This window comes from Astatotilapia calliptera, chromosome 16 (assembly GCF_900246225.1).
Source record: "Astatotilapia calliptera chromosome 16, fAstCal1.2, whole genome shotgun sequence".
In the NCBI taxonomy this organism is placed as follows: domain Eukaryota; kingdom Metazoa; phylum Chordata; class Actinopteri; order Cichliformes; family Cichlidae; genus Astatotilapia; species Astatotilapia calliptera.
The window spans coordinates 32,997,403-33,014,971 of NC_039317.1; the positions used below are offsets into that span (position 1 = coordinate 32,997,403).

General features: G+C 44.1%; 1 protein-coding gene across 1 annotated transcript in view; it reads left to right on the forward strand.

Moving 5' to 3' along the window:
- ptpn4a (protein tyrosine phosphatase non-receptor type 4a) overlaps positions 1-17,569 on the forward strand; it is a 67,742-nt gene that overhangs the window by 23,472 nt on the left and 26,701 nt on the right. Inside the window, exons 2-7 of the mRNA XM_026145418.1 lie at positions 3,452-3,606; positions 12,306-12,413; positions 13,554-13,596; positions 14,206-14,284; positions 15,746-15,790; positions 16,801-16,853. Of these exons, the coding sequence (XP_026001203.1) occupies positions 3,469-3,606; positions 12,306-12,413; positions 13,554-13,596; positions 14,206-14,284; positions 15,746-15,790; positions 16,801-16,853 (466 nt within the window). The 5' untranslated portion in view covers positions 3,452-3,468. The remainder of the gene's footprint in view (positions 1-3,451; positions 3,607-12,305; positions 12,414-13,553; positions 13,597-14,205; positions 14,285-15,745; positions 15,791-16,800; positions 16,854-17,569) is intronic.

Below are 17,569 nucleotides of genomic sequence, written 5' to 3' on the forward strand. Positions count from 1 at the left end.
AACGTGATTCAATGGTTGCAGACAGGATGGGATCATCCTGTCTGCAGTTTTGAAATTGTCTTCATGTGGATAAGCAGAGGAACGTTAAGACAGGAAAAGGGCAGGGCAAGGCGATACAGCCTGTGGAGTGTGTGTGTGTTTATCCCACAGCTCGTCCTCGGAGAGAGCCAGCGATAGGAGCACATTGCTCCGTCCCTCCCTTCCTTCTGCATGGCTTCATCCCTGCATCCGTCTCCCTGCTCTATTCGCTCTGTTTCCCAAGCTCGCAGCGCTGTGGCTGGCATCATCGCGCATGCTTGGCCACGTCTGCGTGCGTTTGCCCGCACTGAGGCCAGCGTGCTCGTTCCGCTGGCAGAATATACCGATCCCACCAGGAGCACCTACAGCACGACCAGCTCTGCATCTTGCAGCACTTTGTGCTCTGATGCTGTGGCAGTTCTTGCCCAGGAAATTGTGAGCGGACGTGGTAAACCGTGACCCACTGATGTGATTAAGACCGATACAGACTGATGTCTTTGTGTGATCAGTTTGGTTACTGTGACATCATAAACAATCAGCTTGCTGCACATTGTAGCTTCTTTTTCCTCGATAGGCTAATGCTTTGCTAGTTCTTCTGAGATTGTTACTGAACATCAGAGATAAATTTATGAATTTAAAAATTCTTTGTAATTAAGTAGCTGGAGGCATTACATACATGTTCCGGTTTAAGATGTCAGTAAACGGTAAGTAGGCACAAGAGATCGCGCTTCTGGGTTTGGTCAGATCTTCTGGGATGGCAGAGGCGGTTGTGCTTTTGAATCGTATAATTTTGAAATTGTTATCAAAGACATGCCTTTCTTTATCTTTGCATGGAGGAGGGGAGCAAAGGGCAATGAGTTAACTGAAACTAAAATAATAAATGGATATTTTTCACCAGCCTGTCATTGAACAGAGGAGTTTGACAGTGTGAGAAATGCTTAGCTGGAGTTTCTGAGGTTTCCCTGTTAGTTCAGTGAAGGCGAGATGCTTTTGAATCCACACTTTGCATATTTTATGTTTGTATTAAACACCTGCAGCGTCATGCTGTCTGCAAACACGATAGCTATAATTTGACTTATATCCACCAAGGTCTTCAAGTCAGCTTAATGATTAAAAAAATGACCAAAAGAAAAAACACCTCATAGCTTGAGCTTGTGTATTGAAGGTCAGTAGATTGATCTGATCATTTAAAACTGTGTGTCTTACTGCCAGTGTTTGGACTGATGAGATGTAGGCATATAGGGAAGGATAATGTTACAGTAACAGGTTGTAACTGTTTCAATCAAAAACATTTTTCACTTTATTACATTTACAGACATTTTACCAAAAAAGGATCCTATACATGCATGATATCCACATAAATTGTGTCAGGTATATTAAAATGAGTCTCAGCAGGGTACAATTACAAAGTTAAAGTCCATTTAAGGAGAGCCAAGAAAGCTAAATGAATATATAGAATAAACCATTGGCCCTGGTGGAGCACTTCTCATATTTTTATGCTTTCCTGAGTTGTTCTTAAGTCACTGGACATTCAGCACGATGAAGTAATATAATGTGACCACAGGGTGATAGATGCTTTCTTGAGATGTCTGTCACATGTCATTGTGTCTATTTTTGGTCTATTTTTGGATGAGGCGACTGTCAGAACTTCCTCTGTGCATATGACATATAGATTATTGTGTGTCTGTGTGTGTGAGAGGGAGAGTTTGTTAGCGGTGACCTGAAGTATAAATGTGCATTTATAGAGAGCGCACCATCTGTCAGTAGGTCATCCTGGTTTGTGCTCATGTGTAGTGATGAGCAGCTCGGAGAGCTCTCCCCATCCACAGATCCGTCGCTACAGACACAGCAGCCCGCGATGACAGCACCGTGACCCCTGTGGGTTTGTCACATCTGCAGTCATGCTAGATGACCTAAAAGTAAAAAAGCAGGATGTGGACAGGAAGGGCTTGGAGCTCATTGCAGCATCATATCATTCCTCTGTTTCATTGACCAGCCTCTGACAGACGGCTTTAACGACGACTCCAGACAGTCTGCGAGCCACCGACTTCTCATCAGAAGCTTCACAGAACTGAACTGTTACTCACTAATCGGATAATCGGACAGAAACACAGTTTATTGTAAAGGAAAAGTGAAACACTGTGGGGGAAACGGGGCCCGTCTGATTTCTCTGAAGCAGCTCAGAAAATTCAGAGTCGCTATTTCACTTGAAATTGACAAACAGGAAGCTCAGCAGCAGCAAAGGTGACGAGGTCTGCTTATCTCTTCCTGTGAAGCTCTCCAAGTTACATCGCAGGTCTCTTCTTTGTGTAAAGTGAACCAATCATCTTTTTTAAAACCCTCGGTTTGCATGGAGCATCCGTCCAGAACAAACGTGGCTTAAAGGAAAATAGAACAGCCCTGGTCTGAGATAATGAAGACTTACTCTGGATAAGAGCTGCTCTAGAATCTGAGAATATGCATCATAATGTATGAAAATCATGTGGAACAGGTGCCCGTGATCTTGTCTTTACTCTTTGAAAGAACTGTTCATCTACGGAGATTACAAACACATTTAGAGTCACGTGAAAGAGTCCTCAGCAGGGTGTAAAAGCAGAGAAATCCCACACCTTCATGTTTTACCTTCAGTCGGCATCAGTGACTATAGGAGGTTTACTCATTCGTCGCTTTGTGTGAAGCAGGTCCGTCATTCGCTGCTCTAACTCTGCTGTAGCCTTCGTGTTTTTGTCTTCATGTTGGAAGTGAGAGCTGCGTCGTCCTCCTCATCAGCATCACCATCAGCAGTGTGTCTGCACAGATCACACAGTGAGAGCTGCACCTACTCAGCTGTGCTCTGCCGTCACAGGGCGCCTTTTTTGTTTTAGATAGCGGCGTGCTAACAGCGTGCTAACAGCGTGCTGCATTAATTCTCCCCACTAAGATTAAAACTGAATTGTTCTTTGTTTGGAAAGATACATCAGGTGTGCTGTGGTTTTTGAAGCTTGTAATAAACAGGGCAGCATGGCCCCGGTTGTTGCATTATTCTTCACTGACGAAGTCTAATTACCTCTTAAAATAATAAAATGTGTCATCCTGGGTTGTCCCGTGAGTGTTTGAGGTGGCGGGCTGAGCCGCATCACCCTGGCAGGGAATCTGCCGCTTGCGTATTGACATTCTTTTCCCATGAAACACTCGCTCGCCGATGCTTCGACCTGCTTGCACGGGCTTGCGCGGCTGCCGTCGCTGCGTGCCGTATTGTGCATCTGTTTGTAGATGGATCGAGCCTTGAACAAAGAGGTTTTTGTCCCCTAAAGCGCACTTTAAGTTTCGTGGTGTTATGCATTCATTACAGGCAATCTTAGATCTTTGGCAGATCGGACCCTGATCGAGCCCCGTTTTGGTTTTGCTCTCACTCATCGTTTTCTCCTCTGTGCTGTGTCCTCTCTTGTTGCAGACCCTGGTAGGAGCGTGATGAGCGCGCGCTTCCGCTTGCCTGCTGGCAGATCCTACAATGTCCGGGCGACTGAGCTGGAGCGAGACAGGCAGCACACACAGGTTGTGTGCAACGTACTGCTGCTGGACAACACAGTCCAGGCCTTCAAAGTCAATGTAAGTAAACCCCCTTCAGTCCCAACCGCCTTGTTTCAATTGTGTGTGCGAGTTAAAAGCACATGGCAGAACATTACGTTTGTTTTTTGTTTGTTTTTCTTAGTGTTTTCTCAATAACACTGAAATTGTTCCCAGACAAAGACGTTAGGATGAAGACAGTGGTCTCGTCTGCTCTTTCTTTTTTTAGAATTGAAAACTTCCAGTATCAAACCCCTTCCCCTTTCTCTCAGACCAACTTTCCTACATACCTTTTTCCGTTACTGTGAATTTCCCCTCAAGCCCACCTCAGATTCATCTGAGAGTCGGTGGGGGAAAAAATCCCTTGTGTTTCGACACATCGGCAGACATTTAAAACGCAGCCCACTCTCTCTCTCTTTCTCTTGTGTTCTGATGATACTAATGGGTAGGGTTTCACTTGTCCCACTGGCTTCAGTTTGTTCCATTTCTGGCTTTGAGGTTTGATCTCAGCGGTTGATCAGTCGGCCTTTATCTCGCTTTGCAAGCATTCGGTCTCACGCAGGCGAAGCTCGAGGGGAAAATAAAGCAGGGTGTCTGTAAGCGAGCGCGGTGCGTGCGCTTCAGACCAGGTGACGAGCCAGCTTGTGACTGATGTTACGGCCGTCTGTCTCGGCTCTCCGTCTGATCAAGCACCGTGACAGAGAGACACACAGTCAGTCGGGAAATTCCCTTTGAGTCACAGCGCAGTTCTTCTAATAACATCCTCTCAGACACATCACTTCCTGTTAGCGTTGAGATTTGTGTTTACTGAAAGAAAAGCACGAACGACAATATGAACATTATATCTGATGAGTGCTGATGTGATAATGAAGTCGTACTTTTTACTCTGTGCGTTAATCCACGCTACTTTGTAACTGCTCGTTCACTTCCTGTCAGTCTTGTCATGCAGATGAGTCTGAGCCACGTATGTAAAAGACCGTCTGTGTGTTCAAGCTTAGCCGAATGTGAGAACTTCAATGTAGTGTGAGCTCTGTCGGCCTCTCTGCCAGCTTCATTGATCAGGCCCCCGCAGCAGCAGTAACTTCCTGGAAGGACAAGCCATCCCGAGAGCAACAATACTTCTATTGATCCTCTCTGTGGCCGACTGGCCGTGACTCCGGCGGAGAGTGAAAATCCAGAAGCAGCCTCTTATTGTCATGGGAACCGTGGGGGCTGGTGGTGTGCGAGTGTGTGGGTTGGCTGTGGGAGGCACATGAGGGGCTTGTATTGATGATCGTATAGATGGAAAGCCGTAGGCTGAAATAATATCAGTGTAAAGTGTTATTCCAGATATTGTTGTAGCGCCGAGCGTAATTTAAATGTCATCTAAAGAAGGGTCGATGAAATTTCAAGCATCGAGCGCTTGGTTTCCATCATTTCTTGTCAGTTTTGTATTTGTTGCGCTTCAGTTTACGATGGAAAATTCAAGAAAAGCACCAACGATCAATGCGACGACTGTATTTTAGACAATAACTCAGCGAGGAGGTCAGGTATTCCGATTTACGTTCAGATATTTATTCTAACTTTTGTCTCTTAATTGCATTCATGCTGAGCCTTTTTTTTTTTTTTTTTTTTTTTTAATGATTACGTTTGAATTTGTAATTTTGAGTAACTGTGGAATTGCCCTGTTTTCACATTTAGTTTGAGGAAGAAGCCTCGTTAAATGTCAATGTGTCACACTTTCATAAATTAATGAACAACAGCCCCTGGACTTACAGTTTCTGCACAGTCAGAACATTTCAGACATTATCTCTGTAGTTCTCACCTACGTAATTGAGACTCACTTAAAAACTGCCTAGCAACAACACTCAGCTTACTTAATTTTCAGGAAGAAAAATATCAGATCGCCTCCTCCTTTTCCTTCCGGCTGTTCCATCCTGCACGCCTGCACGGTGCAGGTACCAAATTTCATATTCATAGTTTGCAACCCACTGCAGGAGTAGGAGAGACCTGCCAGAGGCATTCATCGCTGAGTAATAGCTACACCCATGTCGTCATCGGAAACACGATCACTAATAAAAGCAGTTTTATCTGCGTTCACCTTAAGTTCAGACTCGGTGTGGAAAATGAGGCAAAAACCCACAGCAACCATCAGTCACACCAGTCAGTCACCACTGCAGCGTTTAATAAAAAAGGAAAAATACAATGATATCACGCGTTATCCTCACATATGCGTGCTTGGAAAACCCACCTCCCCACATACAAAAGCAGGGTTAGCAGCATGGTCAATTCACAGGAAAGCAGAACCAAAGTAACCACAATACCCAACATGAATATTCAGCTGTCTGTAACAGCTATTTGGTAATCAGGCAGCTCTTAACAAAGACCCAAGTTACTGGGGTTTTTTCCCAGGCTCACAGTCAGTCTTTCGTTTGTCACACATGTATAGAAAGCACCACGTGTCCCAGTTTGCATCATTGAAATCACTACATTTGAGTATTTCATAAACAAAAATGTCTGTGATTAGGTAATATCCCTCTACTGCTGTACTACATACGGAGATCGATGAGTTGAAATGGCACTGGGATCATCTGCCCAGTAGAGAAAAGTACAATAACAAACTTAAAGTAGAAACCATCAAACTGCTTCTTTAAAAGAGCCAGCTGCTGCAAACAAGCTAATCAGAGCTACACGCTACTGTTGTTTTCTGTTTTTTATGTGTGTACCACAAGGGCAGTCCTGTGAACTAAATGTACTTAAACACACTAGTAAGCAGACCTGACTTCAATGTAACAGCAAAAGCTGAACTGGCGTTTGTCAATGAAGCGCCCGGCCCACTACAACTGATTTAAATGGCTTTAAATGGGGCTTATTGTGCTCACATTTCTCTTGGACATTCAGTATTAGCCCAACATTATTCCATACCATACCCACTTTATTTATAAAGCACTTTAAATGCAGGCACGACAGATACAAAGTGCTGTATGCACACAATAAAAACGATTATGAAATAAAAACGAGTAAGTGCTCACACTAGGTGGAATAATGGACAGGCTCCGCCCCCTCTGAGCTTGGATTTCTGTTTCTGTTGGTCAGAAACTTTGACATGGACTCTGCACATGCAGGCAGTGAAGCACCGCCACGACAGGTGTGCTTGTTCTTTTTATTTACGTGTTTCATTTTGAACCAGCTGCAGGCGTGACTGGAGTGTGCTTCTTTAACCCCAGACGTTCGTGTAGATCCATCGTTGAGCTCAGCTTGGTAACTGCGCTTTTCTTTTTTTTTTATTGGGATTTTAGAGGCCAAGCAGAGTTTTTGCCACCTCTCCCCTTTTTCAGTTATTGTATTTCTTTTTTCCTTTAATGGGACTCTATTGACTCAGTGTTTCTGTTTAAGAGATGCCCTTAAATTCCTTCTGAAGCGATTCCTGTTCTTTTATTAATGCGTCATTTTTGATTCCTGATCAGTTTTTCTCTGTGGAGCCAAAAAGATTCGATGAGCTTGGAGATTTTATTCTGATGGAGTGAACAACCACTCGTTCTCGACTTCTCACTTCCTCCGTGTGTTTTGGTTTTTGCAGCCAGCGACAGGACAGCAGAATTTGCATGTGTTGTTGTTGTAGTGCTGACAGTTTCATGGAGTTGGTTATGCTCGATGGTGAGAAAAATGAGAGCGTAACAGTAAACGGTTCGCTCCACCTCTGTGACTGGAAGAGCCAAAATAGTGAATGCAACCACGCTGCTTAGAAACCAGGGAGGTGTGAGGGAGGTGTCACACTGCATGTGTGGGCAGGATGTGCTATACGTGTGCGCTCTCGCATGTTTCTTGGCCTCAGCACGACGTCCTTTGTTTTAGGGCTGTTTAAAATCAATATTAGCAAAACAAGGCTGCCCACTAATTTTAAAATGAAGATCACTGTTTGCCCAGATGAGTTTTCACCTCCGTTGTAAGATAAGATAAGATAAGATAGAACTTTATTAATCCCTCGGGTGGGTTCCTCTGGGAAATTCGACTTCCAAAAAAAGCACAGCAACGACCGAAGTTACAGTTACAGAATTGTTATATACACACACACACACACACACACACACACACACACACACACACACACACACACACATATATATATATATATATATATATATATATATATATATATATATATATATATATATACAGAAACAAATATAAATAAAATATACAAAGGGGATAAATAGAATAAATAGGAGTAAAAAATAAAAATACAAGTGAATTGCACATTTCAAGTATTGAGTCTGTTGACTATTTACAAAAGTATTGCACAAGGTATTGTACAGTGAGGTGAAGAGGCACTACAGCTTAGTTGTTCCCCCCTCCTTTGTCCTCCTGTTTCCCCTCCCTCTCCCCTCCAGAGAGGAGTTAAACAGTTTGATGGCGTGTGGGACAAAGGAGTTTTTAAGTCTGTTAGTTCTTGTCTTGGGGAGAAGCAACCTGTCACTGAACAGACTCTTCTGGTTGTTTATGGCCGTGTGCAGAGGATGCCCAGCATTGTTCATAATGTCCAGCAGTTTCTTTAATGTCCTTTTCTCTGCCACTGTCACCAGAGTGTCCAGCTTCATGCCGACCACAGAGCTAGCCCTCCTGATCAGTTTCTCCAGCCTGCATGAGTCCTTCTTTGCTGTGCTGCTCCCCCAGCACACCACAGCATAGAAAAGTACTCCAGCAACCACATGTGCATCACATGCCGTCGTGCTTTTTGGCGTTGACTCGGTGTATTAAACGAGAGCTGGTGCTGCTCATTCAGCGAGGTGGACGGACGTGCAGAGATCACAGATCGGTCCCTCGGTTCTCATCCTGAAAGTCTGTGCTGAGTTTACTGGAAAAGGAAAACGGCTATAGATGTCAGCGCCTCCACCTTCACGTTGTTCCTTTCCTGCCTGGACAAGCTGCCTCATACTTCCTGAAATTCCGTCATTCTTTAACACACACACCCACACACACACACACACACACACACACACACACACACACACACCCATCTTGTGGGGACATCTAATTGACATAATGCTTTCCCGAGCTTTTAGAATAGAATAGAATAATCCTTTAATTGTCCCAGAAGGGGAAATTTGGTTGTAACAGCAGCCAAAAAGACAGATATACAAACAAACAGTACACAGGAAGTGGTTACTATATACAGAGAGTATTGTACAGTTATTAAATTAAATAAAAATAGCTACAGATAAGAGGCAAAGCAGGTTGTAGTGCGAATCGGTTGATTAACTTATTGCAGTTACAGCGCAGATGTAAACATCTATGTTTGTTGGGAGCAGTTCTGATTGTACAGTCTGACAGCTGCAGGGAGGAAGGACCTGCGGAAACGCTCCTTCATGCATCTAGGATGCAGCAGTCTGTCACTGAAGCAGCTCTGCAGCTTTACCCTAACCATGAAAGATGAATGCCTAACCCAACTGTAACCCGTCACTAAAACCACATTTGGAGTCTTAAAAATGCCTTCAAGCTCGTGGGGACTGGGATTCTGGTCCCCATAAATATAATAAACTTCCTATTTTTGGTCCCCACAAAGATATGAATACACGCTCATGCACACACACACACACACACACACACACATTGACACACTCAGTTGTTTCCTGTGGAAGGACTTCAATAAAAATGTCACATTTTTTGTTAACCTGTCATAAAACAGTGGAATTTCCCCCCGAGTGTTTGATGTTCGATGGTCTGCTCCCCTCCAACCCTGAAGATGAACCCCTCGGGGTGACAGACTTATCAGAGCATCTTTTTCCCCCCCTCTCTCTCGCGCTCTCTGCCCCTCCTCTGCTCTCAGCCAATCTCTTGTGCTCTAATTGCTCTCTATCACCATGTCTCCTTCCTCTCTCTTCATTCTCACGCACACAGACACTGTTTCAGTCCGCGGTGCGGGTGAAGGGCACAAAGAGGGTTTGTCTCACCCGCTCGCATCGTCAATCACTCCGTTTCTCTTCTTCCATGCTCCCTCTCTCTTTTCTTCTCAGTGACTTTCTCTCTTCTTACGTTTGCATTCTCTTTCTTTTCTTTGAAAGTCTTTCTGCATTTCTCTGCTCTTTCTGACTCGTCTATCCAGAATGTGGAGCTGCTGTTGCCATAGTCTGTGTAGCTTGTTGCGTAAAAGTCCAGAGGAAGCGTGTGTGCGTGTGTGCGTGTGTGTGTGTGTGTGTGTGTGTGTGTGTGTGTGTGTGTGTGTGTGTGTGTGTGTGTGTGTGTGTGTGTGTGTGTGTGTGTACACGCTGGTGCTAGTCTCTTCTGGTATTCTAAAAGCGTACGAGCCAAATGTGCGATTGCTGTGAGAGCAAACAGACATACATTGTTAAAAGTGAGCCAGGAATACACACAAAAGGCAAGCATGCCCGCTCACACACAGACACACACACAGGCGATGGGTTTCCTGGGATTGCAGTGTAAAAGTGCACAGAGGGCTCCCACATCGAGCTGAAAAGCTGCTTCGTACAAAGGAGAAGCGTACACACAGAGTTTCTCATGGAGGCAGCAGACACGTTTATCAAGAGTCTCCGAAGGAAAGTGTCACACGAGAGGCTAGCATCGCTAGCTTCCTCATTCTTTCGGTTAGCCGCTGTCAGCTGGCTGTAATCATCAGACTTTTCAGGCACTTGGGATTTCCACCAGATACTTTAAAGCAGCCAGAATTTAAAAACTGATTTTATATCATCCTAAAAAAATTAGTATATTTCAAAAGCCCTTCTAATGTATTTAAAGAGGCATTAATAGAGATTTAAAATGCCCCATTTTTCGAAATTTAAGGTGTGGTGATGATGGAAGGGAAATGTAAGAGCCTTGATGTTGATGAAGCGCTGCTCCCTTCATCTGTCGCCACAGCAGATCATCTGCATTCATCTCACCCCATCCCCAGCATCCTCTGTCCTCCTTCACTACGTCCATGAACCTCCTCTGAGCTCTTCCTCTTCTCTTCCTGTATTTTCTTCCCGTCTCCAAACCATGCATCACAGCCATCTTGTGCCTCCTGCTGCTCCCCAGACACTCGTCTCCTCCAGCTCCACTCTGCCTGTACTCTCTTGTTCACCACAGTTGCTTTGGATTGTTTCCTCCTCTCTCTAGTGCATACCTCCACCTCTTCAAGCTCCACCTGCTCCCGATGCACACTACAGATCAGTGTTGTCTGCACGCATCATAGTCCACAGAGACTCCTGCCCGACCTCATCTGTCAGCCTGTCCATCAACACTAAGAACACTTTGTTTGATTTTGAGGAAAACATGTTTCATTTGTTGGTTAACACATGAATTCAGGAAGAGACAAAATATGGATGAAGGACAGCCCACTTGTCTTCCATGTTTAGCCCATATTTCATATTAAAATCACAGAAAGCAGGGATGAGGTCCGCTTCGGTGACTCGAGCAGCTATCGGCTAAAACCAGGATGCGTCTGCCTGTTAGCAGATGAGTGATGGCAAAAATGATCATCCCTGCAGACTTGCGATGAAGGGTAAATGCATTATTGGTAGCAAAGCTGTTTCTAGAAACGTGTTTATCGGTGATGTCAATCTGGGCTCTTTAATATGGGAGGCAGCCTCGGGTGCGCTTTAGAGGAACAGCAGCCACAAAAGGGCCGTTTGACGCAGTGAAATATGAATTTGCTACTAGAGTAAACAGTTGTTTACCAGGTTTTAATGCATTATTAAACTGCAGATAAATATTTTTTAATTAAACCGCTCATGCTCGTTTCCAGCTCATGCTGCCTGATAACACTTTCTTATTTTTCTGATTGGTGGGCTTCTTATTAGGGGATATCCCTAATGTGGTCATCCTCTCTTCACGTCCTTATTTTAAACTTCTTCTAATAAGCAATGAGCATGTAACTCGACAAAGACAAGGAAAGCCTAACCGATCACCTTCGACAATGTTCTGACCAAATTGGCTTTGTCCACAGGGTTTCCTCTCTGCAGCGCTCCTCTTTTAAATGTAGCCATGTTGAATTTTTCATGTTCACCTGAGTGTGACTGGAAAGGCCAAAAAGTCACCAGTTCTCTCAGTACACCAGCAACTCACACATAACAAGGCTTTGACATTAGTAGATTGCACACATGCAAGTTGTCCTAGAGGGCTGCCATGTCAACATGTCAACTGTCAGCTAACATTGTGTCTGTTTGCCCCACACACACACAAACAGTGCGTTGTAAAACTGTGTCAGCAGGGCAAAGGGGAGTGTGTGTGTGTGTTCTCCCATGGGAGCTCTGATGGAGCCACACATTTGTGCCCTGCCTCCTCCTCCTCTTAAAGTTGCAGCAGATCAGGTGTGACTTTCTGCCCCACTTGTGATCCCGTGGCTTCTCCTCTCACCCTCGCTGTTTTCTCAGGAAATGATGTGATATTAATGATGCGTTTGATAAGTGATTTCTCACATTTTACAGCCTTTTAATTGGCTCTCTGTGGACTCTGTGTTTAGGGAGAAATCCCCCCTTTCCTCTTCCTTAATCCTGATCAGAAACCATCTGTAAACGAAACCTGCTCACCGCTTCGCTTGAAACTGATGTTTATCTTGACGTCTCGTGGAAGCTCGAGTGCAGATGGGCAGTTTCTGTTTCTTGTTTTGTTTTTTTTAAACCTGTCAACATCAGTGACTCTCACATGAAACCTGTTTCCAGGAAGGTGAATCAAGGAGATCGTGTATACAACTTTTGTCTATCATTATATGTTGGTAGTAAATAAAGCTCAGCGTGGATGACCGTGTTTTCCTTTGTTCTCTGCAGAAGTCGGATAATGGCCAGGTGCTGCTGGATGCTGTCTTCAAGCACCTGGAGCTGACCGAGAGGGACTATTTTGGCCTGCACCTGACTGACGACTCATCAGATGCACCAGTTAGTATGACAGCTGTGTGTGTGTGTGTGTGTGTGTGTGTGTGTGTGTGTGTGTGTGTGTGTGTGTGTGTGTGTGTGTGTGTGTGTGTGTGTGTGTGTGTGTGTGTGTGTGTGTGTGTGAACTGTTTTCACTCAGGGATCGGCACTTCTGTGGAGCACTGATGGGCACTGAAACTATGCAACGTGTTGCTGGGTAAAGATCAGCAGCAAATTAAACTTTATCAGCCTAAAGTTTGAGTCTCGCAGGCCAATAGACTGATCCTCTGTGATCCTCCGTGCGCTCTGAACACCTGTGGTGAGTGGTTCCTAGCTGTCACTGTGTAACATTGATTGCAAAGAGGGCGCTGCACCAAAATCCTCCTCGCGATTGTTTTGATCGATTGCAGATTGCTGTGGCTGACTAGTCTTTAAAGACTAGCACTACAGAAGGTTTGCCTTCAAAGTAAAAGTTCACCTGACTGCTGCAACCAACACGTTTAAAAAGGTGCAAATTTCACTTTAACATTCAAATAGTCATGCAAAGTACAGTACCAGTTGCCATGACAACCCGATGACGACCTGATAACAGCCACAGAAATCACAAAAGAGTTTTTAGTGCAGCATCTTATGTCTCTTAGCAACCAATTTCACCTAGCGACTGCTAGCAGCCAATGACAGAATGCTCACTTTACCTTAGCAACCAGTCGTTGCCAGGAGGTTGCCGACCGGTCTCTGTGAAGCACGCCTGAGAGAAACCAGTATCAGTTTAATGGTGCTGTGTTTTTAGGGGATTTAATAGAATTACATTTGATCTTTAAAACACGACAGACCCGCCTCCTGCCGCCTTACTCGGTTAGCTAGTTTCATTATAGTTTGACTTTTTGGTAAGTTAGGTCACATGTGTTTACTAAAGAAGTGATTCATGTAAAGCAAATTTAAACTGTGCTGATCCTGTATTTTGTTGGGAAAGTTGGGAGTTGATAAGAGCTTGTTTAAGGGCCAGTGTGATGAAATTAAATCATGTCTGCCTGCGAGTAATGATCAGTGTGTGCGTGCGTGCGTGCGTGCGTGCGTGCGTGTGCGTGGCCACTGGTAAATAATTGAAGTTGTGTGTTCACACTTCATGGTGTCTCTAAGTGTCTCTCTATCAATATTTTACAGCGCTGGCTGGATCCCAATAAGCCCGTCAGGAAACAGTTAAAAAGTATGTGAAATCCTCCGCACACACCAGCTCAGCTAATTCACTTCATCCTGCAGCCAAACACGTTCACTCAAGTCAAACTTCATTACACGATTTTTATTATTAATTTTCTTCCCAGCTGGTTGAGGCTGCAGTGTGCAGCGTGGTCCCAGCAATGGTTAAAAATCCACTCTCCACCTGAGGCTGATGTCTCTCGTCCACGCTGCCATTTAAAATTCTGCCTGTGCTTTGAGCCGTTATTAAACTTAATTTCAACTCCGCTCTTGTTTTTAGTAATGAGTAATATAATATGTGACGTGTGGAACAATTAAGCTTGAGTGGAATCTGCAGTCCTCCTCCAGCGATGTTTGAACTGCGCTTCAACTTTATTTCATGTCGATTGGCTCATTGACAAAAAACACTGCAGCTCTGTTTCTTAAGCAGCATGAGCGTACGTGTGTGTTTTACACTTATTATTAATTATCCCATTATCTGCATCACTAAACAAAAATACACATGCATAATGTTTCCTAAAGAAGCCCCTGAATAGAGAGCACATGTTCATTTATATCACAGACTGACACTCTCCGATGAACATTTCTCCCCTCTAACTGCTCGTCTCTGTTTCTGCAGGAGGGTCTCCCCATAACTTAAGCTTCAGAGTCAAATTCTTTGTCACAGACCCCAATAAACTTCAGGAAGAATACACACGGTAAGAGTTTCTAACAACACGACAGGCTAAGAACAGCAGCAACCACTCGGTTTGTTAAACGCTGACATTAAAGTTCACTAACAGAGGAATAAAGGCTCAGTTGTAAACGAGATCCGCTCCTCACAATGAATGAAGTGTTTTTGTCATTTGACTGAGCGTCACAGAAAGTGCTAATCAAAGCAGAGCAACTCGAACGCGCTGTATTGATGTCGTTTCATTCAGAAACGGAGCAGTGATCTCTGCGAGCAGGAGCTGTGCAATGGAAATGATGTTTCTGTAGATTTGTTAGTTCTGCGTTCAGGGTCAGTCGTCAGTAATGGCATCAGCATCAACAAAACACACACCATCAGTAGCTCTTGTAGTAGCAGGTGTTTAAACACGCTAATGCAAAAAAAGTCAACTTTGATGCTCTGAAGTGTTTCAGTCTGAGCAGCAAAGAAAGAGATTTTCTTGGTCCAGAAGATTTAGGGACAGGTTTACGTGTTGGGACATCCCAAACTGGGGTTTGGCATTTAAAAAAACAAAACAAATAAAACAGAGTACTGTCTGATTGCGTGTAAAAGGTGGGAACTCTTGATGCTGAAATGAAGCGATCTTTGAGCGCTGTTTTGTCCCGTTTAGTAAATCTGACCTGGCTGCAGACCATTAAAGGGAAACACTGTGTGCAGTTTTTAATAGGAGAAAGATACCTGTACTGGTTGAGATGCTTTTTTTGAGCCACACACAGCAGGAAACATCAGTACAGTCCCGGAGTTCCCCCCCAAAAATGTCATTCTGTTAAGTGAATCTGTACAAAATATGTGACGTATGCGTTTAATCTTAAGTGAAGGAAATAAACAGTTGAAGTTTTTTAAGGTCGCCCACATCGGTTTTTCTCTGATTCTTCAAAAATTCTGGCATGAAGAATAAAAAGATTTAAAAACAGTGACCCTAACCCCAAAAACAGCAAATTGATTCTCTGGATCTGAGCTGTATTTTCTCTCTTAATGCAGATCAAGAAATATTTTTAAAAAGCATCTTTTTCTAAGAGAAAATGTTCTGCAAATCCACTGTCTGCTTTGTGCACGTGCAGAGGAGCGATCGCAGCTCTGCAGAGATCGTTTCAGCCTCTCTGAGCCTTATCTCGGTTTTGCACAGAGCTTGTAAAAGTGAATAGAGAGCCTTGGATCTGACGTGCCCGTCTGATGCATTGTACATTCAAGTCACGTTTAACAAGCACTCCTGACAGCAGTGTAGTACACAGAAAAACCTTAACAGTGTTCACGCTCAGGTTTGAAACCTAAACTATATATAGATATATATATATATATACACACTTCACATCCATCCCGCAGAAGTTGTAACTGTGATAATGTTCCCACCAGGCCAGTGCTGTGTGCTCGTCCTTACATGACACTATCACTGCAGCTGTGCTGGTGTTTCACTGATGACTTGTCCTGATGCTCTGTTCCTCCCCCTCAGGTACCAGTATTTTCTGCAGATCAAACAGGATATATTAACTGGAAGGTGAGTGTGTTGTTCTTTGTGTACACAGTGTTGCTGACTCAACTAGGTGGAGCATTCTGCCTCAGGCCAAATGCACTCATACAGGTGTGTTTACGGCATGAGAACCATTTATGCAGATATTTTTAACAAGCCTACACTTTAAAGGGCATTTCCCATGTTTTATTTTTGACCAGGGTAACTTTGCATGACTTACAGTTAATCCGTATTTTTATGTTACTGGGCCTTGGTGCAGCAGCGTAGGTCATCTGAAACAAGCCGCTTTAATTTTCCCCTCCCCTGTAAGCCGGGGGTGTCAAACATGTGGGTCGCGGAACAGGTACGGCCTGCCAAAGAGAATAGTTCAGCCCTCTGAAAGTCGTGAATTCATTATTAAATATTTGTAGATCAACACAAGCTCTTTAAATCATGAAGGATGTAAAAGTCGTGCTGTAGTTTAATTCCAAAAACACACAGAGGTAAAAATAAAAGTCACCTTGCGTTCATTTCGGGGCGTTTTCTCATTAAACGCTCATTAACCGTGAGAAATCGGCACAGGTGAGCATCCTCTTCTTCGTGGAGGGAAAACGAGGGCATTATTATGCGATGGTTGCATTTGTTCGACCCCATAGATCAGATGGCGTTGTGCGTGAGTGAAATCGAGGTTGACACCTCAGCAGCCTTCTGATTGTTGCACAGTGGGTCCTGCTTTAAAGCCAAGATGTGGGTGACTGGAGGAAATATGAGTTAATGCAGCGCACGTAGGCTCATTGGGCAGTCGTACAAGCACTCACGACACGCTCATTATCCTTTTTGTCAGTGAATATAAGGCTCGCTGCTTCCTCTTACTTGGTTCTTCACACAAACTCGAATAGATTTTTCCCCCTCCACATTTCTGTTGCTGTTATTGATGATAGCTAATCTCTGCTCTTTGAAATGAACTGTAATAACTTTTGTATTGATCCAAGGCTGAAACGTCTGTTTAATCTGTGTGAATGTGTGTGTGTGTGCGCGCGTCTTCCTTCGACTTCCAGATTGCCCTGTCCTCACAACACAGCCGCGCTGCTGGCTTCCTACGCCGTGCAATGTAAGTAGCGCTCCCTCGGTGCTCCAGTTCTACTTAATAATGGAAAGGCAATTCATTAGGACTGTCTTTAGCTGCACACGCTCTTAAATGTAATGACTGTGGTTGCCTGAGTGCATTTATAACTGCTGCGCTGAAGCCATTACATTTCAATTAAGCCACGTGCTGATATTTGATATTAACACCAGTGGTATAAATATTCGATGAGGTTGTGGCTTCTCTTTGCAAAAATGGCTGCTCATAAATAACATGCAGTGGTGAAAGTGGTGAGAAAGCCTGCTGCGACGGCGCTCCTCTGCAACGGCGCCAGCTCCGTCCGCTCTGAGACGCTGTGGGTGCATCAAACGGGGAGAATATATAAACTAGACTCTCAACATGAGATGTTTTACCTGAAGGTTTTTCTTTCTTCACCCTCTCCCATGATGTGCTGCCACAGTTCTAAAGCGTTTTTCTTTGTTATTGCGGTTCTGTGTCGTAGACTACTTTTAAGGAGATTTTCACTTTGCCGTGTGAGAGCATTTTAGGCTCTTTGAGCGTGTTTTTTGACGCCGTTGAGGCCCCATTTTAAAGAGGGCCTTAAATTAATTGAATTGTGACAAATACCAGATACTGGACAGGACACTGTGGCGATTTCATACCCGAGTTTCCTCATCTGAGAAACTGATGACCTTAAACCAGAAGCTGATGGTCGACGAGCTGCTGGAGACATGGAGGTTATA